The 27,826-nt window shown below is 43.4% G+C and overlaps 2 protein-coding genes across 2 annotated transcripts; one reads left to right on the top strand and one right to left on the bottom strand.

Moving 5' to 3' along the window:
- Positions 1-1,151: 1,151 nt before the first annotated feature.
- snupn (snurportin 1) lies at positions 1,152-5,594 on the bottom strand. Its single transcript, XM_058075548.1, has 9 exons — positions 5,124-5,594; positions 4,185-4,349; positions 3,888-4,086; positions 3,616-3,720; positions 3,397-3,493; positions 3,055-3,152; positions 2,835-2,912; positions 1,829-1,909; positions 1,152-1,728 (listed from the first exon to the last, which is right to left on the bottom strand). Exons 2-9 carry the CDS (start codon positions 4,340-4,342, stop codon positions 1,408-1,410), a joined length of 1,137 nt encoding a protein of 378 aa, XP_057931531.1. The 5' UTR covers positions 4,343-4,349; positions 5,124-5,594; the 3' UTR covers positions 1,152-1,407.
- On the top strand, positions 5,573-27,528 carry snx33 (sorting nexin 33). Its single transcript, XM_058075547.1, has 2 exons — positions 5,573-7,953; positions 22,522-27,528. Exons 1-2 carry the CDS (start codon positions 6,531-6,533, stop codon positions 22,773-22,775), a joined length of 1,677 nt encoding a protein of 558 aa, XP_057931530.1. The 5' UTR covers positions 5,573-6,530; the 3' UTR covers positions 22,776-27,528.
- The last annotated feature ends 298 nt before the right edge of the window (positions 27,529-27,826 follow it).

Here is a 27,826-nt window from a genome sequence, read left to right as displayed (position 1 = left end):
TTACAAAATTTGGTAGCATACAATCTTCAACTGTCTTGCTAAAGTTAAAAAAAGGGGCGTCATCCAACATGTGATTGACTCCTTGATTAAGATGCATAATATGAGCAACACTTACTAATGTATGAAATCATCTGAAGGAAAATAACTACTACTATTAGTAGAGCAATAGAGCACAATACAGGAAAATATGTTGATATGATAAACCACTGTCACAAAGCATCTGGACTAGGGACTAGGGACTAGGGACTGGGAGGTTGGTTTTTAAGATGTTTTGAAAAGAAACAGATGCCAACCAGTTGGCAGTTCGGTGAGACCATAAAATGACAAGCCACATATAAATATACACACGTGCTGTATGTATATGTATACTTTGTTCCCACCAAAACAAGAGCCCACAATAGTCCGAGGGTAAATAATCAGGCGTGAGAAAGTCAGAAGAAAAGGGAGTGGGCAACAATGGGCTTCCTGTCAAGGCTGCTGACGTCATCATCATCATCATTTGCTTGTTTTTTTTTTTGGAGTCGGGGCGGAGGTCAAAAGGCAAGCAAGCAGAAATAGTTTTAGTTGGATTTTTGGATAATCATGATTAAAAACAGCAATAAAAGCAGTTCTATATACAATTAACTTTTTAAAATACTTTTTAATATGAGTAACAATTGTATTTAATTATTGTTTTAAAATATCTTTCTTCTGTTTTATAGTTTTCCATGTAATTTTTTAAATGTAATCTTAATGAAACATATTTCATGTAACATTTTTTACATCACCTAAAAAGACAAAGGTTGTTTTATTTATATATAAATAAAAACATCATTGATCTACAAATGAACATGCAACAAGAATTGTTACAATTTAAAGGTTCTACTACCTGTTTGTTGTGCACAAATCCACTTCCTTTGTAGTCTCATGACCAAACTTTCTCATACATCTGTGTGTGTGTGAGTGTGAAAATGTGTGCAACAAGGAGGCACTCAGTTCCTGGAAAGCGACGTGTGCTGCTGACTAATACCTGGATTCCTGCTAGAGAGACACATGCCGAGCTGTTCAAGCTTCTAACATTTTTTTGTTTCAGTGAGTTTGGAATGCTATCATGCTGCTTTGGTGAATAACCTGCTCTCTCTCTCTCACACATACACACACACACACGGAAATCATTAAAAAAAAACATTTATTAATACACAGTTAAAAAAGGTTTCATTATAAAAGTCCACATCCAAATTCATGAATGACTTGTATTAGCTTTTTGCTTACAAGATAAACAATGTGGTTTAAGTAATATTCTACTTGATGCATCTGTTGTATAATTCATATAAGTATATGACAGAAGATATAATTATGACTATGCACTCAGATGCTGTCCTGGGTGGTGCCTGATTAAAATGCTAAAAGGTGGACACGGGCTGCATCTCAGCTCTCCATGTGTGCTTCCTGGATGGGCCTGTGGTTGAAGCAATCAGGGGCATGGCCGCCGTCCTGGTCAGGCGTGGACAGGTGCTCCAGCTCGTAGCCCCCGTCCCGGCTGGCTGGCCGCACCTGGCTGGAGGGCTTCTTGTGCTCTATGATCTGCTGCAACTGGTGGGCCGCGTACTCCGGCTTGGCGGTAAGAGGTCTGCTGGGAACCTCCACACCCAGGATGTCGCTGACCATGTAGGGGCGGAGCCAGCCCACCAGGGGGGTGCTGCCGGGGGTGTAGTGAGTCTGGCGGTGGTAGAAGAGAAGCCCGTCCACCTGGCGGAGAGCGGACGTTCACAATAAATCCAAAAGCCTTTCATCTTCAATCCAAACATTGCTGCAGTTAGACAACACAGGAAGGACTCAAAGTTCTCACACTGAAGCTGTAGTCGGCTGCCAAAGCTTTGTGGATGGATGAGGCCGTGCAGTCTGTGCTCTGGAGGCTCACGAAGCGGAACTGTAGAAGCAAACAAATCACTGTTACATAGCTAGCAGGCTACTTCCTGGTACTTGGAGGACGAGGCAAGACCTTATGACCAGACAGATTTCAATTCTGGGGAAAGGGAACGAGTCCATTGTGACAACAACCACAAAAAGACCCCCCCCCCTCAAAAAAAGTTCCTGTACTGATTTTTGTTTTTATCTTGATGAGCTCAACACATGTATAACAAACAAACAAGAAACAAAAAGCCTGGAGCGCTATCAAACTATTTTTCCCACGACAACAGTCGGAAAACAATGAGTCATCTTACATTCGCGGTCTGGAGATTTATACCTACAAAGAAATAGAAAAAAAAATCCTATGTCATCCACACACACGCACCAGTGACTAGGCGAGACGAAATTAATGTAACGATCCATCTACACCTGCATAGTACGAAAGCTTGGCTTTGCTACACATCTTAAAATGCAGCCTGCAGCTGTGCCAACTGTCAGTCAGCTACATACACAAAGGCTGCATTTTGTTTCCCTTCAGCAAATAGGCTGAGCTAGCATGATGTCACTGTTAAAATGTGAGCGTAACGTTAGCACTGTAGCTTTTGTGTCCTCCTGTTTGAATCTGTGTTTGGGCATCTCGTGTGGAGTTTGCATATTCACGAGTTCCTCCCACATTCCAAATATATGCATGTTAGCTTAAATGCGGACTCTGTACTGCCCATTGGTATGAATGCGAGTGTGAATGATTGTTTATCTATCTATGGATAGGCTCCCGCATATGGCTGCGACCCTAGTGAGGACAAGCGTCATAGAAAATGAATGGGACCTTTAAGGTTGACTTTATTTATCCCATATGGACTCTGGTGACTTGTATCAGCACAAAGTACTGAAGACTTGGCAGGCAACGAAGACGAAGAAAACAAGTTCCTGATGTTGTCACTCACAGGGTTGCGTTTGGCGATCTCTGACAGACCTTCTGTCTCCTGGACTTTGGACTGCAGCCAGTAGAAGCGGAAATCGGTCTGTTGATGAGAAAGCAGGCGGTGTAAATACTTGAAAAGAGAAGACGATGGCAACATGGCAGAAGAGAACATCTGTGGTCCAGACTTTGCTACTTAAGCCAATAGACAAACATTCCTGCAGGATCTGGGTAGGCGGTCTCACCGGGCAGTCGTAGACCGGGTGGCCTCTCCAGCACATGACGTCCAGGATGTAGAAGGTCCTGTCCACCTCGCTGTAAATACAGTCCAGGATGGTGTAATCTACATGGATGACATCGTTCACAGCAAGTCAACATCCATCAAGTGACTTTTTGTTCTTTGTTTGATTTCGGTCGAGATCAGAGGCAAGAAGATTGCAAGTTGTGGTATTTCTGGTGCTCTGCGAGCCATTTATTCTAAAAAAGGGGGAATTTCCACACACCTGCACCGTCTGAGAAAAACGGAAATGGCATATTTTGGTGTATTTCTTCATTTTGAGCGGCTGATTGACAGATAAGTCGGGTACCTTTTCCCATGGCCGAGTTGTGTCGGTTCCCACCAGGCAGCAGGGAGGGGAAACGGTTCACACAGTAGCCGCTTTTTGTGTACGCCGCAGTGGAACCCTGCAGACACACTTGATGACATCACTTTCCTGAGTGGCCACTTATCTTTCCCAGGTGATCATCTTGCTGTGGCTTCATCCACATCCTGATTGGTTGAGAGGAAAGCAACACAAGTTTCCCACCTTGGAGGCAACGATGAGAGATCTTTTCCCCACGGGACACACCACCATCAGCCAATCAGAGTCCAGCTCTGCCGGGACATCCACCAGCCACTCTGACAGCATGAGCTGAGAACACAAGTTTACAGTTTCAGGCCTGCACTCCCTCTGCTGGACCACACTGAGCACTGCAGCTGACATGCACAATTGAGGCATCATGATGTTATAGCTCCCCCTGTTGCACGGGCATGCAAATACATACCGGTGTGGACATTTTTTTTCCTCTTAACACTGACCTGGTTAGCATAATGCTTCGGCAGCTTCCGTCTCTCAATCTCCATCTCATCGTCCTCTGGTTTGACGTCTCGCTTCTGTTTTGACTTCTCCACCTCTTGCTGCTGCTGGCTCTCCATGTCCTGTTCCCCATCACTGTCTGACCCCGTCCAGTCGCCATTGGCCAGTCGACGCACATGATCAATGTAGTTTAACCTTTTGCTGAGATTTAGAGAAAAAAAAGAAAAATCCTCACTTGGCGTTTAGTTGACATGTTCACATAGACATAAAATACTAAATTGAGCTTATTCATGGTTTACATTTTCTGCAGTTCAAGGAAGCGCCGGCGCCGCTCGCTCTGTTCCAGCACGCTGTACTTGCACTTGTACTGGGACAGCCGAGGGTGGGGGGCGGCCGTGCTGTTGGGCTCCTTGGACACAGCAAAGCTGGTCGAGAGGGCTCGGGTCAGATCATCCATGGGGACTCTGGCAGGAAGAACACAAGGAATTAACGGTAAATTGGACTGCGTCGTAGTAGAATTTGAAATAAAACACCCCTCTGTGTCCACACATAGCTCACACCTGGCTGCCCAGTACAATATGCACTTATGTATTTTTGTTTTTTCCTTTTAATTGTGGAAATTGTTTAAATTCTGTAAAGCACTTTGTGTTGCATTTCTTTGCAGGAAAAGTGCTATACAAATAAAGTTGATTTGATTTGATTATGCAGTGGCGGTTCTGGCTTGATGATGCCCTGGGCAATTGCCAATATGGCCCATAGCTAGAACTGCTACTGCATGTATGCATGCGAAGAGAGGACAAATTGATGTTTGCCAGGCTCATTTTTAAGTTTTGGATCATTTCTGTGTCTGAAGGGTTTGGATTTGTTTAACGTCAACGTACTTAACTTCTTGTTACACTTGTACACTTATTTGCCACTTAACTTCTAAACAATTTGCCATAATGCTAATGATGCTGCAATAATAGCAAAACAACAAACATGGCAAAATAGCAAGATAAAACTAAACACGAGGCATTCACTAGCTGTCGTTAGGCTCGCTACTTTATTGTGTTAGCTGCGGTTGTGTTCGCAGTGCGGCTAACGCAGCTAGCACGCTGTGGGCCAAACAGTCGCTAACCACGGCTACCATTCCACTTCTGTGCCACGATTCAGACCAATTAAACGCCATTATATGTAACAAACCGATAACCACATACGCAACCATGCCGTGATAAATAGCGATAAAATAAAACAGTTACCTTGGACATAGATGGAGACTGCTGCTGCTCCGACGTCACACACACGCCCCCACTTCCCTATCCCAACATGGCTTTACGTTGTTGGCCGACCAACACGAAACTTTCCCGGTGTTTAAATTTGTTAATTGTGTTGTTGTGAATAGTGAAGGGACAATACATAATTATAAAAAAACAACATCAGGTAGCCATGGCAGCCCGTTTTCAAGTCATAATTATGTTATGAGATAAAACGTCGAAATTATGAGATAAAAAGTCCAAATTATGAGATAGAAACTGCGCATGTGCTGCCTTCCTCACTTGGCAAAAATGACGACACAATTGTAAGCAAGGTGGATATCCTACTGAACAGGAACAACTCATGACACATTTAGCAAACGTTGAACATTAACAAAAGGCACATTGTATACCCGCCCACAATTGTGTCGCAATTTTTGCCAAGTGAAGAAGGCGGCACCTGTGGCACATGCGCAGTTCGTATCTCATAATTTCGACTTTTTATCTCGTAATTTCGACTTTTTATCTCAAAATGATGACTTTTCTATGTCATAATTTTGACTTTCTTATCTCATAAATTCGACTTTTTATTTATTTAATTATTTTTTTCTCAAGCTCTTTGTTGTTGCAATGGCTCGGTATGTTTAGCTAGGGAGCGGTGTTGAGCCACAAGTGCCTTCGGAGAACAGGCGATCTTGCCTCCAATTGTCTCAGCCTAACGTCATGGAAAGAGTTACTTTGTGTCGAGGCTCTGAGGAATAAAGCTGTAGGAACAATACCGGCTCGCTTCACAGGATGGTACGAAGCAGGAGAAGGTTGTTTTTCACGGTGCACGCGTGGTATTCTTTTAACAGGACCGAGTGAAGATGCGCAGGAGACCTGTTTTATGAGGAAGTTTGTATGTGAGCTCTGAAGGAAGGAAAGAAGGGAATGCGAAGCTGCCTTCTCCACCATGCACACGGATACCAGGACACCACTTGGGATTATTGGCACCCGGGACCATTTCCAGGATCTCTAATATGACCAAAGAGGGCCAGGTTTTGGTACACTTTTTTTTTGTGGAGTATTCAAAATCCTCCTCCGTCGCTGAAACCGGTTTTGAAACTGGCTTGGAAAGGATTGAAACCTCTCCATCGGGCTTCTGTGTAGTGCATGTTGTGCAAAGTTGTCTTAAAAACTCAACTGTCGAGTAAAGATTGTTGAGTGTTTGCATCAATGGGCTATGAGTTTTTTTAGGTCTATTTTGAGCACACTTAAAAGTAAAAACTGTTCCAGACTGATGATGCTGCTGCACACCTGATCCATGTAACGTGAGATGAGTTGAAATATGAACTAACAGATGTTTCCAACACAGCTGCTAGGCACCATGTGCATGTAGATAGATTGTTGTTATTATTTAACTGGAGAGTCAACATGTCTGTGAAAGCCAAAGCCCTCTACACGTTCCAAAGTGAAAACAAGGAGGAGATCAGCATCCAGGAGAACGAGGAGCTTGTCATCTTTGATGAGAACTCTGTGGATGGCTGGTTCCAAGGCGAGAACAGCCGAGGAGAGCGGGGCCTCTTCCCGGCGTCCTATGTGGAAATCATCCGCACGCGCTCCAACTCCAACGTGACCGACTGTTCCATCAGTCCGGCCGGTTCCTTGGGGAATGACTCCTTTTACCTGCCATCTTCAACCAACACCACGCAGCAGAGTTTCTACGATGACGACGATGATGACTGGGACGACTGGGACGATAGGTCCACTGTGGTGGACGATGCAGATAATGCCCGGAGCCCCGGCGCCAATGGGCATGCCCACCAGAGCCCGCTGTCCAACAACCCCAATGTGCACTACCGGGCCAAGCCGCCCATGGAGAGGCAAGACAGCATCTCCAGTGCCAGGAAGGGCAGCATGGTGGGCCGCAACTTGAATCGCTTCTCCAGCTTTGTGCGCTCTGGAGTGGAGGCGTTTGTTCTCGGGGATGTGCCCATGATGGCCAAGATAGCTGAGGCGTACACCATCGAGATGGCACCCCCGGGACCCTGCTGGAAGGACAGCCCACAGCCTTTCACCTGCTCCATCGAAGACCCCACAAAGCAAACCAAGTTTAAAGGCATCAAAACGTATATTTCCTACCGAGTGACGCCCAGCCACACGGGGCATCCGGTGTACCGGCGCTACAAGCACTTTGACTGGCTCTACAACCGCCTGCTGCACAAGTTCACCGTCATCTCGGTGCCTCACCTGCCGGAGAAGCAGGCCACGGGGCGATTTGAGGAAGACTTCATCGAGAAGCGCAAGAGGCGGTTGATCCTGTGGATGAACCACATGACCAGCCACCCGGTCCTCTCCCAATACGAAGGCTTCGAGCACTTCCTCATGTGTGGCGACGACAAGCAGTGGAAGCTGGGGAAGAGGCGCGCCGAGAAGGACGAGATGGTGGGAGCGCACTTCATGCTCACCCTGCAGATCCCCAATGAGCACCAGGACCTCCAGGATGTAGAGGAGCGTGTGGACACCTTCAAGGCCTTCACCAAGAAGATGGATGACAGCGTCATGCAGCTCACGCACGTTGCCTCAGAACTGGTCCGCAAGCACCTGGGGGGCTTCAGGAAGGAGTTCCAACGGCTTGGCAACGCCTTCCAGTCCATCAGCCAGTCTTTCATGCTGGACCCACCACACAGCTCCGAGGCGCTTAACAATGCCATCTCCCACACAGGACGCACCTACGAGAACATTGGGGAGCTCTTCGCAGAGCAGCCGAAGTTCGACCTCTTCCACATGCTGGACACGCTGTCGCTCTACCAAGGCCTGCTGGCCAACTTCCCTGACATTATCCATCTACAGAAAGGTAATTTCATTTTTAGGACAACAGCTTTTAGTCTAGAGCAGTGGTTTTCAACCACTGTGCCGCGGCACACACTAGTGTACCTTGAGAAACCGTCAGGTGTGCCGTGAGGAACTATCCAATATCACTTTTTATAATTAACATTTATTAATCATTCATTCATTTTCTACCGCTTTTCCTCACGAGGGTCGCGGGGGGTGCTGGAGCCTATCCCAGCTGTCTTCGGGCGAGAGGCGGGGTACACCCTGGACTGGTCGCCAGCCAATCACAGGGCACATATAGACAAACAACCATTCACACTCACATTCATACCTATGGACAATTTGGAGTGGCCAATTAACCTAGCATGTTTTTGGAATGTGGGAGGAAACTGGAGTACCCGGAGAAAACCCACGCATGCACGGGGAGAACATGCAAACTCCACGCAGAGATGGCCGAGGGTGGGAATTGAACTCTGGTCTCCTAGCTGTGAGGTCTGCGCACTAACCACCAGACTGCCGTGCCGCCCATTTATTAATCATCATTTACAAATATTATGTCAATAGCCATTATGTCAATAGTATACATGGACCCAAATATTCCAATTGCATTTGGTTTATTTGCTCAAACGGAAAGAATTGAACAGGGATGGAATATTCCTTTAACCAATCCGATTGAGGTATCTTGTGCCCGCTCAAACCGAAAGTTGTCAGACTGCGTTCTTCTTTGTGGTGTTTTTCTTCTTCTGTTGTTTATTGGCGGTTGGCAAGCAGCTTTCGTGTGCATTATCGCCATCTGTGAAACAGAATCTAAACCCTTCTATACTTTATTCACAAGTCCAGTTTTATTAAAAAAGAAAATATATATCTATATAAAACATGTCCTGAGTTTAATTATAAAATATTAGCAAGATTGAATTTGATCTTTTCCTGTTTAAATTCATTCTAAATTCTAAATTTCAAGACTGGACAGACGAAAAACTGACAATGCGGAGTTATTCCAACAAGTGAAAGAATAACTTGATGAAGCCGGTATAACGTGATGTTGTTGTTTACGTTTTACTGGGCATGCCCTATTGACTATTCTGGTTGATTTTCACGGCGCATGTAGACAAGAGATTGGAATATTACTTTCCATGGAAACCATTGTTTCCCGAAAGGTCATTCGGAAAGAGAAAAAGTGGTGATGTAAAAACGTGGCGACTGTGGAGTGTCTGTGGTGTAAAGACTGGCAGAGCAATGTAATATTGGTCCGTGTGGCAACACCTACCTTGTTCCTCCCATAGACTTATTGATGCACGTGTGAGGTCGTGGTGACATTTTGTAACATTTTTGGTTAGTGGTGTGCCACAAGATTTTTCCAATGTAAAAAACGTGCCGTGGCTCAAAAAAGGTTGAAAATCACTCGTCTAGAGAATAAGAAAGTTAGCCTATTCAAGGACTTCTCTGATAAGTAGGGTTGGGTGATATTTGTTATGTACTGGTATAGATTCTTCCCATGATAAGAAAATGACATATACTGGTAGAATTGATAAACGTAAACAAGCCCACCACATTGTATTTTACGGCTTTAATGTAAGTAACATTTCACAGTAACGGCGATGACGTGGAAGTTCTGAGTGGAAATAAATACAAGAAGCACGATTATTTTTGAACGTAGCTCATCCCATTCTCCACACGTGGAACAGACTTCTGTGGCCGTCCTTCAAAATAAGTTCGCCCCATGTCTGTGTAAACAAAACGAAACAAGTTTTGTTTGGACTTTTTTCATTCATTCATTCATTCATTTTCTACCGCTTTTTCCTCACGAGGGTCACGGGGGTGCTGGAGCCTATCCCAGCTGTCTTCGGGCGAGAGGCGGGGTACACCCTGGACTGGTCGCCAGCCAATCACAGGGACAAGTTTTGTTTTTAGACTAATAAACCAATAATGCCCTTTACAACCTAAGACTCCAGAGGTTAAGATAAGATAATTAATAATATAATAAGATAATAATATTCGTCCCTCAGTGGGGAAATTTGCATTGCACAGCAGCAAGAGTACAGAATCATTAAAGCAGTACAAAATACACAATATAGAAAAATAAACAATATAAACAACCCAAGTATTAACAAAATCAACAGTTTTTCCCAGTGTTATATACAAATACAGTATGTAGATAATATGAAACTAGATATATGACCAGTCTATACACTGAGATCTTGCTAGTGAGTTAATATGAGGCATTATGAAAATACTTAGTATATTGCATTTTAGAGCCCTTAATATTGCACATGGAGGTTGATCAGATATTGCACAGTGAATGGGTTTTGGAGTAACTATACTGAATATAAAAACAAGTATTACACAGATGTATGTGTCATTGAGCATTTTTATAATGCTGATAAAACTTGAAGATATCATGCCAAAGCATTTTGACCACAACCCATAGGGGGTGCCTCAACTGGGTAGCGAACCAGCTGGAGTCTCCCGATAGGAGCCATGAGTATTTGTGTGTACGGTTTCCTTATGAATGACAGATGAAGCCCCCCCCCCTTCCTCTCCCCATCTGGAAAAAAACAACCTTTCGAAATCAAGGCAAAAAAAAAAAGTATGGCCGTTCTGTCAGTCTCACCCGATACAGGCGTGACATGCCACCACATTGTCTCGCTCGGACAAAAGGCAGATGCCAATGGCAACCTTTCCTCAGTTTTATAACCCTACCATATTGCTCCAAATAAAAACACTGTTTGCAAACCAAGTGTGAATTGTTCTTTGTCTATATGTGACCTGTGATTGGCTGGCGACCAGTCCAGGGTGTACCCCGCCCTCGCCCGTAGACAGCTGGGATAGGCTCCATCACCGCGACCCTCGTGAGGAAAAAGCGGTAGAAAATGAATGAATGAATGAATGAAAGACTATACTGGACCAAAAGTTGTTGGTGGTTTGTTGGGTTTCCCTAAATGTTAATTCTTCATCTTAGCAAGACATGTTAGACAATTGCATGCTTCCAACTTTGTGGCAACAGTTTGGGGAAGACCCTTTCCAGATCCAACATGAATGTGCCCGGTCCATAAAAGAAATTTGGCGTGCAAGAACTTGAGAATCCTGATCGTTAGTGGTGAAAGTATGGATGTAAACAACATCTTTCTTTCACATTGTTCTTTTTTCGTCCTTTCCTGGGTGTTAGCATTGTTATGCTGGAATGTGAAACGTTTTAAAGATGCGGCATGTGGTCTTGATTTAGATGGATCTAGGGAGGGGACGCTTCCAGGTTATGTCAGAACCGTGGCGTGCGCCTTAGACATTTATCTGCTGCTCTGTTTTGGTTTGAACTCATGACGTGTTTTCCACTCGGTTGTTCTGCCGTCCTGTTTCTCCCAAAGTACTTCACCTTCCCTTCCTGTGTGTGAGACCGGAGGAGCAAAGTAGTCTGGAGTGTGTTGCCGCACTTGAATCCGACAATGCTGATAGCGAGGGCTAATTGCATCACATTGTTCCAGTATAAAGGCCCTGTGTGGCTTTTGTTTGTGCAGATGTGAGCGCTTGCTGGCCGCCATCGCACCTCCTGTCACACTCGCTTCTTTGTTGGTGATTCTGCTCCCACCATGCATTGTGTTTCCTCCAGATACATCATCTCAATGCATCTTCCAAGGAGTCATATTGGGAATGATAACAGAGGGTGGTTTCATGCACCGGCCACTCGGGATGTACGGTACTATAGATCCTGTTCTGCACAAATCCGACAAAAGAGTTGTTGAAGTTTTGATTACGTGACACAAAGGAGTGAAGGAAACCGATCCACCCCCAGCGTGATTAGATCTCCTTGTTATGTAAGACTGCATTAGAGGCCCTTCATCACCTATGGGGTGTCACATGACATGATTTGTCTCGCCCATTATGGGTTGTGGTCCCATGGAAGCGTAATCTTCGTAATCTTAGACAATGACTTGCGGACAGTTAGTTGTCACGTCCAAAGACGTTTTGCTTGATGGCGACCATATTTTACGCACACCCTTGCTTGTTGGCAAATTACCTTAAATCACAACAGGTGTTTTTGTGTGGTAGATGTTATATTTCAGGTCAGTCCACCTTATGGGGTTTAAAAACATGGCCACCATGCGGTGTATTTGTCAGAAGCATACAGGAAACTAGAGGTCTACACGGCTGTGCTTTTCGTTGGCCGCCCCGCCCCACACAGCCGTGGCGCGACAGCCACAGCCGTCCACATCCGTGGTGAGATTTGAGCAAGCGCAAAAATTAAATGACCTCTTTTCAGCTCAAGATAGGATAAATTGTGTGAAAAAGATGATATAAGGTATGATTATGGACAATATAGGTGACCTTTCAAGAAACAAATGAGGCTATCAATATATTTTTATATTAGTTTTCCATAGGGTCTTGAGATTTCTTTAGCCCGCCCCGCCCCGTTAGCGAGGAGTCCGGCCTCTACAGGAAACACAGTGGGGGTGCATGTTTTGACATCTTTTTGTCCAGGAGTAAACACAAACACATGACTATAAATGACAACAACTAACACTGTGGAAACTTCTAAGGTTTTTTTTCTAAGATTTTTTTTTTCTTGGGGGGGGTTTGAAACCAATTTTCTTATAGGATATGACAGACATAGAAGTAATCCTTTCCATGTTGCCGTGATGACACATACATATGTGTGAGGTCTTACTGATGTCTGCTTACTTTCTGTATGTGACTTCTTCTCTTAACACCCCCCAAAAAAAATCCACAAAAGTTTGGGTTCTGTTCAAGGTTTCGATTAAAACCTTTGCTTTTTCATGAATTGAATGTTTGGACGATATTTTGACATCCTCGGATAGAGTCATGTCAGCTGATGTTGTGTGCCACTTTTGTGTATTTTTTGGTGAAAACATTGAATGACTGTGGTTGAATGAGACCAGATCTGTTCATAGATTGAACGTAGGAGTTGGACGAGCAGATGTTTGTTGGCAAAATGTTAAAGAAGTAGGGTAAAGTGTCGGTATGCAAGAGCTAAGGTACAGAACAATTGAGACCAGCATTCTTCACAGGAAACATTTTGGTGTTTAGCAAAACACAAGACTGCTGAGTGGGCGTCCACCGCTCACCATCAGTTCCCGTCATTACTGGAAGTATCCACGACAACCGCAGTGTTTCCCGAACGAAGCATCCTTCAGAACAAATAGTGGGATTTTCTTTTATTCCTAATTGTCAGAAAAAGCCTCAACACTTGGTGTTATTTACGACGACGCCTTGCTAATGCTGTAAGGCTTAGAAAAGACCAGCGAGTGTCTTGATTTTCCCCCCACTACCCCCCCTCCAATCCCTGCTGACTTCAGCTGTTGCTGATCGTGGGATAAAAGCAGTTGTGATGCACACCAGAGCTGAGCATTTAAACGTCACGGAACGCGCTAGCTCCCCCGGGATGCCTGCAGCAGGCCTGTTTAATCTGAACAAGAGGTTACTTGTCCTCCATATGGCAACACCGTAAAAAAACAGAAAAGCTGTTTTGTTGTGAGGTTTGGGCAATTAAATGTCAACCTAAATGGTTGTGATTGTGTATGAAATACACATTTTTGTTTTAAAGGGTCCCATTTACTATAAATTTGACATTTACTCCTAAGTGCCTTTCATACAGAACCCTATCCCAATGCTTGTCGGCCCACAACTTAATAGGCTGGCAGAGACTTGGGTGGTCAACTTCGCTCCCCAGCCCAAAGGGGCTATTCATCCGGAAACGTTTTCAGGGCATAGTGGCTAAGTATTTTATCGTTTCAGCCTCTCATTCAACATGGGAACACCGTTCTTAGTGACCTGAAACTTAATTATCTGAAAACGGCTTCCAGTGTTCTGGATGTTGAGGGACTGTCTTGGCTGGCACGTCTCTTCAACATTGCGTGGAAGTCGGGAACAGTACCTTTTGGATTGGCAGACCGGGGTGGTGGTCCCCCTTTTCAAGAAGGGTGACCGGAGGGTGTGTTCCAACTACAGAGGGATCACACTCCTCAGCCTCCCTGGGAAAGTCTATTCCAGGGTGCTGGAGAGAAGGGTACGACCGTTGGTTGAACCTCGGATACAAGAGGTCCAATGCGGTTTTCGTCCTGGTCGTGGAACACTGGACCAGCTCTACACCCTCACGAGGGTGCTTGAGGGTGCATGGGAGTTTGCCCAACCAGTCTACATGTGCTTTGTGGATCTGGAAAAGGCATTCGACCGTGTCCCTGGCCCCGGGGCAGACCTAGGACACGCTGGATGGATTATGTCTCACAGCTGGCCTGGGAATGCCTTGGTGTCCTCCCGGTGGACACCAGGAGGAGGTGGCCGGGGACCGGGAAGTCTGGGCTTCCCTACCAAGACTGCTGCCCACGCGACCCGGACCTGGATATGCGGAGGAAAATGGATAGATGGATGGGCTTCCAGTGTGTGAAAAACTGAAAATGTTGACTTGTTGTTGCCGTGTAAGATTGATGACCCACCCCGCCTCTTTGCTGTCACATGACCACAAGACAAAATTGGAACTAACTGTATGTATGGCTGGAACATATTGTTGATGCAGATGTCCTGTACATCCTGTTGAGATTGAATTCAATAGCGTTTTTCACCTTCTTTCGCAAATCATTGGCATTGGCAACTTTCTTTTGGCCCCGTGACAGGTTATTTAGCAGTTGCTCTCAGTTGAGAAAAAAATGCATGGACAGTGACAGCAACGTGTAGGGTGCTTTATGTTACAGTATCGGACAAACAGACTAGTTTGTTGCATGCAATACTGTGTGAAAATCAAGGCAAGCGTTTGACGCGCAAGTTTGAATGAAAACTCGGACCAGTTTTTGTCTCAGTGTTGTGTCCACTAGGTGAATTTAAATGGCCCAATGTGCCTTCAACAACACACAATAGCACATAGGGATGAACTAAAGCAACTTTTAGAATCATCGGTTGGACTTTCCACTGTGATGACTATGGTGAGCACAATGTTTTCCCAAGTCTTGCTTGCTTACTCATAAATCTAATCCCAGACCAGGCTCCAGTCTTCACACGAACTGTCCGTCCATCCACACGTTACAACATTCCTGCGCTTGTTGCTGAGTCACCCCAACAGAGACACATGCACGTCTCCAAGAACTCTTGTTTGTTTTGCCCTTGCTAAATACCTCCTGCTGCACAAGAGGGTGCAGCCTCTTCGCCTTAGATCAGGGGTCTCAAACTCAATTTATCTGGGGGCCACTGGAGCTAGGGTCTGGGCAAGGCTGGGCCATCAGGTCCCCCCCCCCCAAAAAAAACCCATTTATTAAAAACAGAAAAATATACAAACTTTTTCAGTGCTTTGGTTCCGATTTTCTACAATAAAAGCTCTGATAAAACATTCCACTGTTCTCAAATATCTTATTTTTTACTGCACAAAATAAGATGAAAAATAAATAAACAAATCAAGAATAAAGAAAATCAATCAATCAGTAATAAATAAATATAATAATAATAATAAAACGGCAAATGATAAAAACTTAAGAAACCACATATAGTTGGTGGGTAGACAAATAATTTTTTTCAGATTAAAATGTACAAAGCATTATTAGAGCCCTGTAGACATGACAAAACACGACTATAGTCACATTTATACTTTTTTTATTTACAACATATTGCGCAACTGCAGGGTCTTGAGACACATGCTAACTCGCAAACTAGAGAGCTAGCGACCTAAACGGTAGCCTCCAAGTTATTTCCTTTAAACTTAAATAGCCAAAAACTTACCACTTCCACACGGATAGGGAGGATAACTATTAACAGTTATTTAACCGTTAACATGAACATTAATCAAACGTAATAATTTTTTCTGGGTACATGATACCATACAGCATCCATATCTAATTTGCTCGGGCCGCACTAACATTAAACTTTCATATCAAGGCGGGGGCCTCAAACTAGTGTCCTGCGGGCCACATCTGGCCTGCGGGCCGCGGGTTTGAGACACCTGCCTTAGATAATTTACAGAATTGTCAATCTATGCATCATGTATTTATTCATATAGAGTAGACTAATGCTAATCTTTTGTGGTCAATGTCAGTGCTTTATCAGATGAGCAAGAACCGTATGAATATCTGTAAAATTCCATTGCAAGGATCTGATGCTGTTTGTTCACGACACGCCTCTTAATCGTCTTTGTTTGGCTGACTGATAGAGGACAGTAACAGGAAGTGAGTCACAGCCGACGCCGGCATAAAACTAAATAAGTGACACTTGGTCTTTATAGGTATTCAATGTGTAGCAATGCAGGTTGGTAATGTACACTCTAATACTCACATATACTCTTCTTAACCTTTCAAGTTTTGAGTGTCCCTCCTTTATTTGCCCACCACACCCTCTGCAGCCATTATTCCTGACCTGGCTTTTATTTGACTGCTGGCTGGCTTTCATTTCAGTGTTTTTTTTTCTTCATGTGCCCTTCAATGACTTGAAAGTGGAAATTGTCTGGAAGTTTTGCCTTAAATGCATTAAGCTATTGATTGTGTTTTTGCGACAAAATGCAAAAGGTTTGCTTTCTTCTGAAACGGCTGGAGGCATGGCTTCAAATGTAAACCATCATTTGGGACCCCAAATGAGTTTGGTATGTGTCCCCTTCTGCACCTTTCTGCTTCTCCTGTGAAGTGGATGAGGTTTTTTTTTCATTTTTTGATTGGAAAAAGTCGGCTGAATTGCTGATTTGACTGTAAAATACTCGCCGGGGTCACGAAACACGTGGAAACTACCAGTCAGGACCATCTGTATTTGTTTGGATCACTTGTTGGCTGCAGTCATGTACAAATTAAGACTTATTCTGCTTCACTGTCTTGTGTGTAGTTGAATGTACAGCATTACAGTGGTAGAAAACCCAACATATATATATTATACTACTAATAATATTTTGGACTGTTTTCAGAACCAAAAAGTTACAGGATCACATTGTATCTGAAAAGTGGGTACCTGGCAAGCATTTTGATTACAGCATATTTTGAAAGAAAGTAAACTTGGATATACAGTAGTTTGTATAGGATTATACATGTACTGTCCACTGACAATGAGTCAACGCACAACCATTATTGTCTAAATAGCTGGCAACAACAAGGTAATTGTGTCCTGCCAACAGTTAAGCATGGTGGTGGTTACTTTATGGTCTTGGGCTGCATGAGTGCTACTGGCACTGGGGGAGCTGCAGTTCATTCAGGGGAATTATTGTCTAAATAGTTGGCATCACAAGTGAGTAGCAAGATAATCATGTCTTGCTTACAGTCAGACATTGTGGTGGTTGTGTCATGGTCCGGGGCTGCATGAGTGCTGCCGGCACTGGTTATGGTCCGAGACCCCTAGCAAAAACATGAATAATGGCTGCACCAAAACCCCTAAACCCTGCAATATGTCTCTCGAAGTTATTAAATAAATTTTTATCTCCAGCATCCATAGGTTATGTACGTATTTTGCTAGCCTTTATCTGCTGGTTTGTCCGTTTGTGTTCAAAATAACTTGAAAAGTTCTAAATGAATTTGAATGAAATTTTCAGGAAAAGGTGGGAATGGGATATGGAAGAACTGATTAAATTTTGGGGGTGATCCGGATCAAACAGTATGGGGCGAACTATGGTGCTTTAGCGGAGGTGTGTGCTCTCTGAGTGCTTCTCTACTTCGGTTCATTGAGTTCAGTTTTACACACCAAGACACAATTACAGGCATACGGTACACAGTATGGTTCAGTTACACATCAAATCTCATCAAAGCGTTGTGGTGGTTGCGTCACGGTTTGGGTCCACATGATTGCTACAAGCACTGGGGGTGCTGCAGTTCATTCAGGCATAATTGTGTCTAAATAGTTGAAACAGACGTGGGTACCAAGTAGGCAACACAAGTGAGTAGCACAATAAATGTCTTGCTAACAATTAAGCATAATGGTGGAAGCTTGATGGGCCTGGGCCTGCACGAGTGCTACCATCCGAGATGTTTATCAATATGCACTATGATATTGTGAAGCAGAGTGTACTTTCTGTATTATTTTCTCTTAAGATATAATAGAATTCTTTCCAAAATTGTGAGCTACTGTATCGCATAATGGTGGTCCTCTACTCTATGATAAGCTTTAACCTTAGAATAAATAGCGCAAGCGGATGTGCCTGTTGCCATGGTAACTGAGCGCTTTGATGCTTGCAGTTGGCATGGAGAAGTCACTCCTTTAGTGATATGCATGCAGTGGATTGTCACGTTTATGTGATTTAGTGAGTCAGTCATCCTGTCATTTTTAATACGCTGTGATCTGAAATGACATAATTGTTTGTTTCATTTCCAGAACTTTGTGAGGTTAGCTTGCAAATTCCGTCCTGTTGTGTTCGTTCCAGATGGCCGCTGGAAATCCAAAATATTTTTCTGCTAAGTCAACTTTTGATTATTAGCAGATATTTCCTCGGAGCCAAGCATGACCAAAACAAGAATGAAGTAGCTGTCATTCACTTTTTTTCATCGCGGCTGCGATGACTTCTACTTCCCTTCAAAGATTGAACTGTGTCATCAGAAAGTTTACAACATGTCCTGCTCATGAAGACTGTCGTACATCGACATGACGCTATCCGTCAACATGATGAGAGCCAGCTTTTTATGTGTGTGTGTGTGGGGGGGGGGGGGGCTGTTTTTAAGCATTCCTCCTTTCTTTCTGAGGCCATGAAAAAAACAAAATATTCGAAACTATTTTTGAGCAGTGGTCCATAAAAGAACCTTAGATTTTAAAATGTAAAAACACATTCAGTGATCTTCATGTTGTGGAACAATGGCTGCTGATAACATGGCGGCTGTTAGTTTACTGAGCCCTCTCTCTGGTGTGTTTATGTACTCTCAAAGCTTTTAAGACCCACTTGGAGGGATGCTGCTGGATCCTTTTGACCCGTTCATGCATTCTTCAATGTCTTGTGTCTTCTCTCTTCCCCTTTCTCTTTTATTCTGGTTGTTACTGGTCTCTACTTCCACTCCTCCATAGTACCATCCATCTTCTCCATCTTCCTCCCTTCTACTTGAGGGTCACCTCACAAAGGCACTTGTCATCTTGGAGGTGTGTTTGGGTTCTTTTTCATATTGGGGATACTGCCATGAGGCCGAGTTTCTGCTTCACAGTGTCACAGTACATGATGGAACTGCAGTTCCACCAGTGCCAGCAGCACTCATGCACCTCAAGACTATGACACTACCACCACCAGCCAAGCAAGTCTTTCAGAATTTTGCAGTACATGTTAGAATTTGTGTCTTCCCTCAGTGAACCATAGCTCCCCCAGTTCTGGCAGCACTCATGTGGCCCCAGAATGTGATGCTCACACCACCAAGGGAAGGGATCTTCTTCCAACATATCCTGTATATGTCGAAAGTCATGTTTTGCCCTCAATGAACCACAGCTCCCCCAGTTCTGGCAGCACTCATTTGGCCCCAGAATGTGATGCTTGCACCACCAAGGGAGGGGATCTTCTTCCAACATACACTGTATATGTTGGACGTCTTGTTTTGACATCAATGAACCACAGCTCCCCCAGTTCTGGCAGCACTCATGTGACCCCAGAATGTGATGCTCCCACCACCAAGGGCGGGGATCTTCTTCCAACATATACTGTATGTGTTGAAAGTCATGTTTTGCCCTCAATGAACCACAGCTCCCCCAGTTCCGGCAACAAAGTAGACACAGAATGTGTTGCCAGCTAGTTAGACAACAATGGTTGTGTGATGACTAATTTTCAGTGGACAGTGCATCTATATTTCTATACAAGCTGTACACTGACTACTTTAAAGTACATCCACTATCCTCTATGCCAGAGGTAGGGAACCTATGGCTCGGGAGCCAGGTAGGGCTCTTTTGATGACTGTATCTGGCTCTCAAGCATTTCTTACCACAATAAAAATGCATTTTTGCTAACATTTTAAAGTAAACCATCACAGAAATGACTGTTAAAAATAATATTCAAAATCAACAACTTTCTTATGCATTTTATTTCGTCCATCTATATTCTGCTGCAATACGGCCAACCATAATCTATCTTTCCTGATGATATTTTCCAGGTCAAACACCAAAACTTGATTATTACTGGGTAATGCTGTAGTCTACCTTGGTCATTGAGATGTCAAAAAAACATGTAAATGTAAACTTTCCTCCTTTAGTCAAATAGCTAAAGCTGCAGAACCAAGCCTTCTGACGAAGATGGCCAAAAGAATGAAATACGTGTACTGAATACGGTTCAAAACTATGCAGCAGCAGAAGTTGCATTAATGGCAGCAAGTATTTGATTTATTATTGGACACTGCGCTGCTCACGAAAGTGTGCTGGCCACACCCCATTGCCGTGGGGTAGTGTGCCTGGTCTACATAATTAGAGCCCATTATATCTAAAACTTTTGGTCTTACATAAAAATGCACACATTTTATTGCATTCAAAATGTATATGGCTCTCACAGATACACATTTTAAAATATCTGGCCTTCATGGCTCTCTTAGCCAAAAAGGTTCCCGACCCCTGCTCTATGCTATTGACTGACAAGGCTGTAAAGTGCATGTCAGGCCAGTAGTTGGAAATGTCTTGTATGTAATGATCTAGTAAATGTGCACTTTGTTGGAGGCTGAACTCAATAGATGTGCCTTGTTTGGGATGTGTTGTCCCATATCAGCACCATACTGACACTACAGAACTGAGCTCAATAAGATAAACAAGCAGCCTACGCTCACGTACAGTAAACACTGATGTTTACTCACACACAGTAAACACGAATGACTCGTATTGTAGACGCGACATACAAAAAAGATCGGTGGGAGGAAATTACGCTCTTGTAGGTTGTGCGTTGTGACCCCTCGGGGGCTGGCGAGGCTTGTGGGAAAAGAACATTTAGCAGATGCCAGCGTCCAGCCGCCCGGAGGATTGTGGTCATAGTTAATCTGGCCGTCCTCATTCTTCTTTTTCTACAGGCTGGTGCGCATGCGTAACTGTACCAGCCTGGAACGCTCATAGCTGATGCCTAGGCACTGTCGGCAATGTTTAGACTACACCCCCCCACTTCCCACCCTCCTAATCCCTGACAGAGCGTCTAACCAGCACAGGCTCATTAAGCTGGCACACTCCTGCTTTGACTGCAGCCATACAACATCCAGGCCGTGTTTTTTGTCAAAGTCCGGCTCATTTGACTTGTGTGAACGTTCTGATGTGGGCCCGGGCCTGCCGCAGTTCCTTATGCCAATGTCCAACCTTGATTTACTTAATAATCAGTTGATCGCCATATTGTATGATACAGTGGAAACCGATTTGATGATTAACTCAACATATTTTAAATATTAAGTACTTCCTGGAGTGCCTTCAAGGACCTTCAGGAGTTTCTCATTTGAGAGCCAGTGGTCAGAGAGCTGAGATTTTGTGGCGGTTTGATCAAAAATGTTGATTCAGCCCTCATTACGTCCCCTTTTCTCCCTCTTCCACACACACACACACACACACACACACACACAGTTACGTGGTGATGCACATTCTCCTCTCATGTGGAAAAGGCAGTCCATGAATGTATGTAGGTCATCTCCACAGTCTGCCTCCTCGCTGCAGCAGACTCCTCTCCCAGCTTTCCCACACTCCTGCCAGGAATTTTGTGCAAATTCCACACCCGCGTCGACTCCGGATACATGTCGACCCGCAATGATGTTGCCATGACGACAGCGGGCCTGTCCCATCTCGGCCCCCGGGACGAGATGGGACAAAGTAATGTGGCAAAGTAATGTGGAGTAATGTGAGGGTGGTGGGGGGCAGTGCGAGGTGCGACGTGCCCCTGGAAAGTGACATCATAGCCGTCTGGGCCAATGTGGTTTCAACTTGTCCGCAGATGGTATGCAGCGAGACGAAAAGTAGCAGTGTGTCATCAGGTTCACACCAGGTTTACCAAATTGTGCAACAGTGTAAACACAAAGACCTTTTATCGTGCTAACATTTTGTTTTTTTTTCTTTTTCACTGCTGATTACATCATCATAAATATAAAAAAAAAAATTATTTACAATTTAAAGCAGAGAAAAGAAATTGGGGGAGAGGCGGGGGTACACCCTGGACTGGTGGCCAGCCAATCACAGGGCACATATAGACAAACAACCATTCACTCACATGCATACCTATGGACAATTTGAAGTCGCCAATTAACCTAGCATGTTTTTGGAATGTGGGAGGAAACCGGAGTACCCGGAGAAAACCCATGCATGCACAGGGAGAACATGCAAACTCCACACAGAGATGGCCGACGGTGGAATTGAACCCTGGTCTCCTAGCTGTGAGGTCTGCGCGCTAACCACTAGACCGCCGTGCCGCCCTCTTTTGATCAGATACAATAAAAGATACAAATAAAATGAATGTTTGCCCTCAATGAACCACAGCTCCCCCAGTTCTGGCAGCACTCATGTGGCCCCAGAATGTGATGCCCCCACCACCAAGGGAGGGGATCTTCTTCCAACATATACTGTATATGTTGAAAGTCATGTTTTGCCCTCAATGAACCATAACTCCCCCAGTTCTGGCAGCACTCATGTGGCCCCAGAATGTGATGCTCCCACCACCATCCTTGAATGTGAGAACTGAAGAGTAACAAAACTTGTGTTTGTCGCCCCCAAGGTGCCTTTGCGAAGGTGAAGGAGAGCCAGCGGATGACGGACGAGGGCAAGATGGACCAGGACGAGGCGGACGGCATCCGTAAGCGCTGCCGGACTGTGGGCTTCGCCCTGCAGGCGGAAATGAGCCACTTCCACAAGCGGCGTGAGGTGGACTTTAAGGACATGATGCAGGCGTACCTCAGGGAGCAAATCGCCTTCTACCAGCGTGTGACGCAACAACTGGAGCGCACGCTGCGCATGTACGAATGTCTTTAAAGACGGCAGGAAGCTCGTTTTGCAGCACGTACTGTTAAATGTCTGCAATACACGTCACGTAACAGGCGCCGTCACATCATAATTTAAAGTATTACAACATTAAGGTATTGATTTTTTAATTCTTACTGTTCCTGTAGTGGATTGTTCACATGAAAGAAACGGGTTCAGTCCCCTTCTCTCCAGCGTCATGCACTTTGATTATACTTCTTTAAAAACATTCCCAACACCGTACATGGTAACACTTCTCTCCTGTTTGTTTAGACTCCACCCCTCTCCTTGTGGACCGCCTGTTGATTACATCATCACATTGTCACTCATGTGCCTTCATGTTGCCACCAAGCTGTCCGCTTCTGTTATTATTATTTTCATTCATCTTTGTTATTTCAACACCCGAATCGACACAAACCTTAGCATTATATATTTTTTCTGGCACTTTATTCATCTTTTGACAATGGAAGCCGTTATGTACTGTAGGTATCCCGATTATAGGTTCTTTGGCACCCTTCCGTCAACTTGGAATGATTGGGCGAAAAAATGAAAGTACTCAACAAAGAGTGACAAAAAGTGGTATTTGGATTCATGATTTTGGTACTCTACTCCAGTGATTTTCAACCTTTTTTGAGCCACGGCACGTTTTTTTTAAATTGGAAAAATCTTGTGGGATGCCACTAACCAAAAATGTTCCAAAATGTCACCACGACCTCACACGTGCATCAATAAGTCGATGGGAGGAACAAGGTAGGTGTTGCCACACGGACCAATATTACATTGCTCTGCCAGTCTTTACACCACAGACACTCCACAGTAGCCACGTTTTTACATCACCACTTTTTCTCTTTCCCAATGACCTTTCGGGAAACAATGGTATCCATAGAAAGGAATATTCCAATCTCTTGTCTACATGCGCCGTGAAAATCAAACAGAATAGTCAATAGGGCATGCCCAGTAAAACGTAAACATCAACATCACGTGATACCGGCTTCCCCAAGTTTTTCTTTCACTTGTTGGAATAACTCCGTATTGCCAGTTTTTCGTCTGTCCAGTCTTGAAATTTAGTTTGAATCAAAAACAAACTTTGCTTAGTCCAGTGCCGATTGCTGGCCTCCATTTTTAAAAGTGAAGAACGTCTGGATCTGCGTGTTACGTCATATCTGAGCATGCGCTGAAAGAACGCACCCGGGATAAATTTAAACAGGAAAAGATCAAATTCAATCTTTCTAATATTTTATAATTAAACTCAGGACATGTTTTATATAGATATGTATTTTCTTTTTTAATAAAACCGCACTTGTGCTGCTTGCCAACCGCCAATAAACAACAGAAGAAGAAAAACACCATGAAGAAGAACGCAATCTGACAACTTTCCGTTTGAGCGGGTACAAGATACCTCAATCGGATTGGTTAAAGGAATATTCCATCCCTGTTCAATTCTTTCCGTTTGAGCAAATAAACCAAATGCAATTGGAATATTTGGGTCCATGTATACTATTGACATAATGGCTATTGACATAATATTTGCAAATGATGATTAATGTTAATTATAAAAAGTGATATTGGATAATTCCTCACGGCACACCTGACGGTTTCTCAAGGTACACTAGTGTGCCGTGGAATAGTGGTTGAAAATCACTGGTGTATCCCAATGGCAGGTGCTAAAAACAGCTACTTTGGTTCCACTCTCAATTAAAGGGTGCTAAAAAAAGTGGTATTTTATGAATACATCAACTATTCAGGTACTCATTATTGATAGTTTGTGGTACCCTAACACTGTGCTTGGTGTACCAGTGACAGGGTGCCAAAAAGTATGGTTCACTCACCAAACTGGAGGGTGTCAAGTAGTTATTTTCAACTTGTGAGGATGGGAAGTCAAACTGTGGAAGGGTGCCAAAATGTGGTATCATGCGGATCCATTATCTTGGTACTTTTCTCAGCTTTATAATAGCAACGCAAACGTTTTGGTCTCATTTCAAAGGTGGAGTGCCAAAAAATGCTACATGGTTCCTCCGTACCTCAGTAAAGGATGCCAACAAGTATACAGATAAACTATTTTGGTCCTTTCATCTTATAATAATGGCAATGCAAAGTTTTTTTGCTGTGCTTGATGTACCCAGTGAGAGGTTCCCGAAAACCAGTACATCTAAAACCAGTTCTTTTGGATCCCCTCTCAACGAAAGTGTGCCAAAAAGTGGTATCGTTTAGGTGAACTATTTTGGTACTCTCCTCTTTAGTGGTACCCTTCGTACTGTGCTTGATGCAAAGGTGCCAAAAAGTGATACATCGCAGAGTAGTTTTTTTGATTCCCTCGCTCAATGGGATGGTGCTAAAAAGTGGTATCATATGGGAAGACTACTTTGGTGCTCTAATGCAGATGCAAACCTTTGGTAACCTGCCACAGTGCTCGGTATACTAATGGAAGGGTGCTACAGTAAACCTTGGATATATCGGACTCGGATATATCGGAAATTCGCTCACAACGGACAGATAAAAAAGAACCAATTTTTCTGTAATGCATTTCCAATAAAAATTCATTGCATATATCGGATTTTTTATAACGGATTTCGCCTATTTTGGACAAAATCTCCAGTCCCGTTCCAATGCATTTCCATTAAATTTCCCTTGCATATATCGGATGGCTGCATCATGGCGCTACGATTTGCCGAATCGTGACAGGCCGCTATACGACGTCATTTGCAGCGTTTGCAGCGTTGCCTGCGTGTCCAGGTACATTGGAAACATAGTCAAGGAAGTGCCTTTTTATAACGGATAAAATCCGATTTACGCATATACCGGATATAAATCCGATATATGCGTAAAACGGACATTTTCCGGTATACGCATATAACAGATTTCGCTTATATCGGACAAAACCAGTGGGAACAATTGAATCTGATATATCCGAGGTTTACTGTATATCACAGACAGTTTTTTCACAGACAAAAATTCGTATCGTATGATTTAACTATTTTTGTATACAAACTATTTGGTACACAGCCTCTGTGTTTGGTGTACCAATAGTAGGGCTCTAAGAAGTGATACTGCAATAATAAGATGGCTGCAATAACGCTAGCCACATGTGATCGGTGTTGAAAAGCATTTATCGCCATGTGCCGATCATGTGACTTTTAATACTAATTGGTGGCCGATTGATTGGAGCATCCCTAGCATCTCTTTACTTTGGCACTGTGCTTAAGTGTACCAATGGAAGGGTGCCAAAAAGTGATTTAAGTACATCTTGCACCAGTTATTTTGCTTCTCTCACTCAACTGAAGGCTGCCAAAAAGTGGCATCATGGATACGCTATTTTGGTTCTCTTCTCAAGTTGTGATGATAGAAACACAAACTGTGGTATCATGCCGCTGTGTTAGTTTGGTACTGTTGTCAACTTTTGGTAGAAACTCAAACTTTTAGGTATCCCTTCCATCAACTGGAGGGTGCAAAATGTAGCAGTAGCGCAGTAACGTGCTATGGTACCCAACAACGTGCCGCTTGGTGGAAACAATAATAGTAATAATGGTGTCTTATGGGTAAAGTTAGCACTTTTGCAACACTGGTGTGTCATTGTGTGACTAAGGGTGCTCTCATGGCATTAATTAGAAAAAACGTTGTGCTTATGCATGATTCATTTCCCCAATCTAAGCAAGAATCAGTCTTGTTACATTCCATCTTCCGTGTCTACGTGCAGACTTGTTGGAAAAAATGCTGAGTGGTGTGAAAGATGTGGTGTGTGTGTGTGTGTGTGTGTTGGATGGTCAATGTGCTGCGGTTCTTTTGAAGTCTTGTCTCGGCATTTCCCAAAAAGCGCTGATTTGCGTTCCTCGAGTGAACACATGTGTCAGTGGGTACTCTTCAGTGTGGGGCACTTTGTGTACTCTTCCACTATTTCTACTCCTGTCTTTCTATCTCACATTTTCTACCATGAATCGCCATTTTCCTACATGAGGCTTCTTTTTCTGTGCTGCTGTCTTATTTCACTCTCTGCTTTTGTAATTGAATCTGTCCTCTTCATGTGAGGGAAAAAGTGCAGGCAGGCGAGTGAAAGAAAGTGAAAACAAAAGGAAAAGGTGGAAAGCCATTCAAATAAAATGCACACGTGTTAGTGAACATTCCAAAAGCTGCACTGAAGCTGACATGGTTGAAAAGCTCATTTTATCACTCGATTCAAGGGAAGGGGACATACAAGTTTTTAATAAAAAAAAAAAAAAATGGTGGTCTGAATGTGTCATCCTTGCATCAATTGCACCTACATAACCTAATGACCTTTTTCCAGTCTTGCTATTGTATTCCATCCAAAACTCAAATGATCACAGCCAACGACTGGTCATGTTTGAGTCTCTGTCAGGTTGTGGAATGCAACTTGTGGAGTGGCGTGACGTCATTTCGCTGGCAGCAGGAAATGTCATCAAGTTCAAAAAGGCAGAACTGACTGGAGGAAATTTGATAAATGTTTGCGTTCTTGTAGTCTCATTACCGGCTGGATTTTTTTCTCATCATTTGTAGCAAAGCGAAGGCTGTAACGTGACGCCTTGAGAATGAGCCACACGATGTTGAGGCGCTCTGGTAATGCCAGATTTATTTTGGTGGGGCGGGGCATAGCACACACACACACACAGCGAAAATAAAAAATATCAAATCAACTTTATTTGTATAGCACTTTTCCTGCAAAGATGTGCAATACAAGGTGCTTTACAGAATTAAAAACAATTACCACAATTAAAAGGAAAAACAAAGAAACAAAAGACTATAGGACTATAAGGACTATATTTTTACATATATAAAATTGCATATAATTTGGGATATATAAACTCATATATTATATATTTGGATTTAATACATTTCAATATATTGAAAGCGGCAATCATTTGTATATTCTGCAATATATTGCCATATATTACATGAATATATAATATATTGTATAATATATGTACAAAAATATATTATTCCATGTATTTATAATATATAATGTATTGGAAAATATAATGGAAAAATAATCTATTATAATATAATACAATATATTTAAAGTAAATATATTTTCTTTTTGTAAGGGAGACCAA

This window comes from Doryrhamphus excisus, chromosome 6, assembly GCF_030265055.1.
Source record: "Doryrhamphus excisus isolate RoL2022-K1 chromosome 6, RoL_Dexc_1.0, whole genome shotgun sequence".
Lineage (NCBI taxonomy): Eukaryota > Metazoa > Chordata > Actinopteri > Syngnathiformes > Syngnathidae > Doryrhamphus > Doryrhamphus excisus.
This window is presented reverse-complemented; position numbering and strand designations above follow the sequence as displayed.

Bases quoted from the DNA above. Each gene is read 5' to 3' on its own strand.
- snupn (XM_058075548.1), bottom strand. From the start codon at position 4,342: ATGGATGATCTGACCCGAGCCCTCTCGACCAGCTTTGCTGTGTCCAAG. The intron at 3,494-3,615 runs GTGGGAAACTTG...GTGTGTCTGCAG, and splicing joins CTCTCATCGTTGCCTCCAAG to GGTTCCACTGCGGCGTACAC. The intron at 1,729-1,828 runs GTGAGAACTTTG...GCTCTCCGCCAG, and splicing joins CAGCCGACTACAGCTTCAGT to GTGGACGGGCTTCTCTTCTA.
- snx33 (XM_058075547.1), top strand. From the start codon at position 6,531: ATGTCTGTGAAAGCCAAAGCCCTCTACACGTTCCAAAGTGAAAACAAG. The intron at 7,954-22,521 runs GTAATTTCATTT...GTCGCCCCCAAG, and splicing joins CATTATCCATCTACAGAAAG to GTGCCTTTGCGAAGGTGAAG.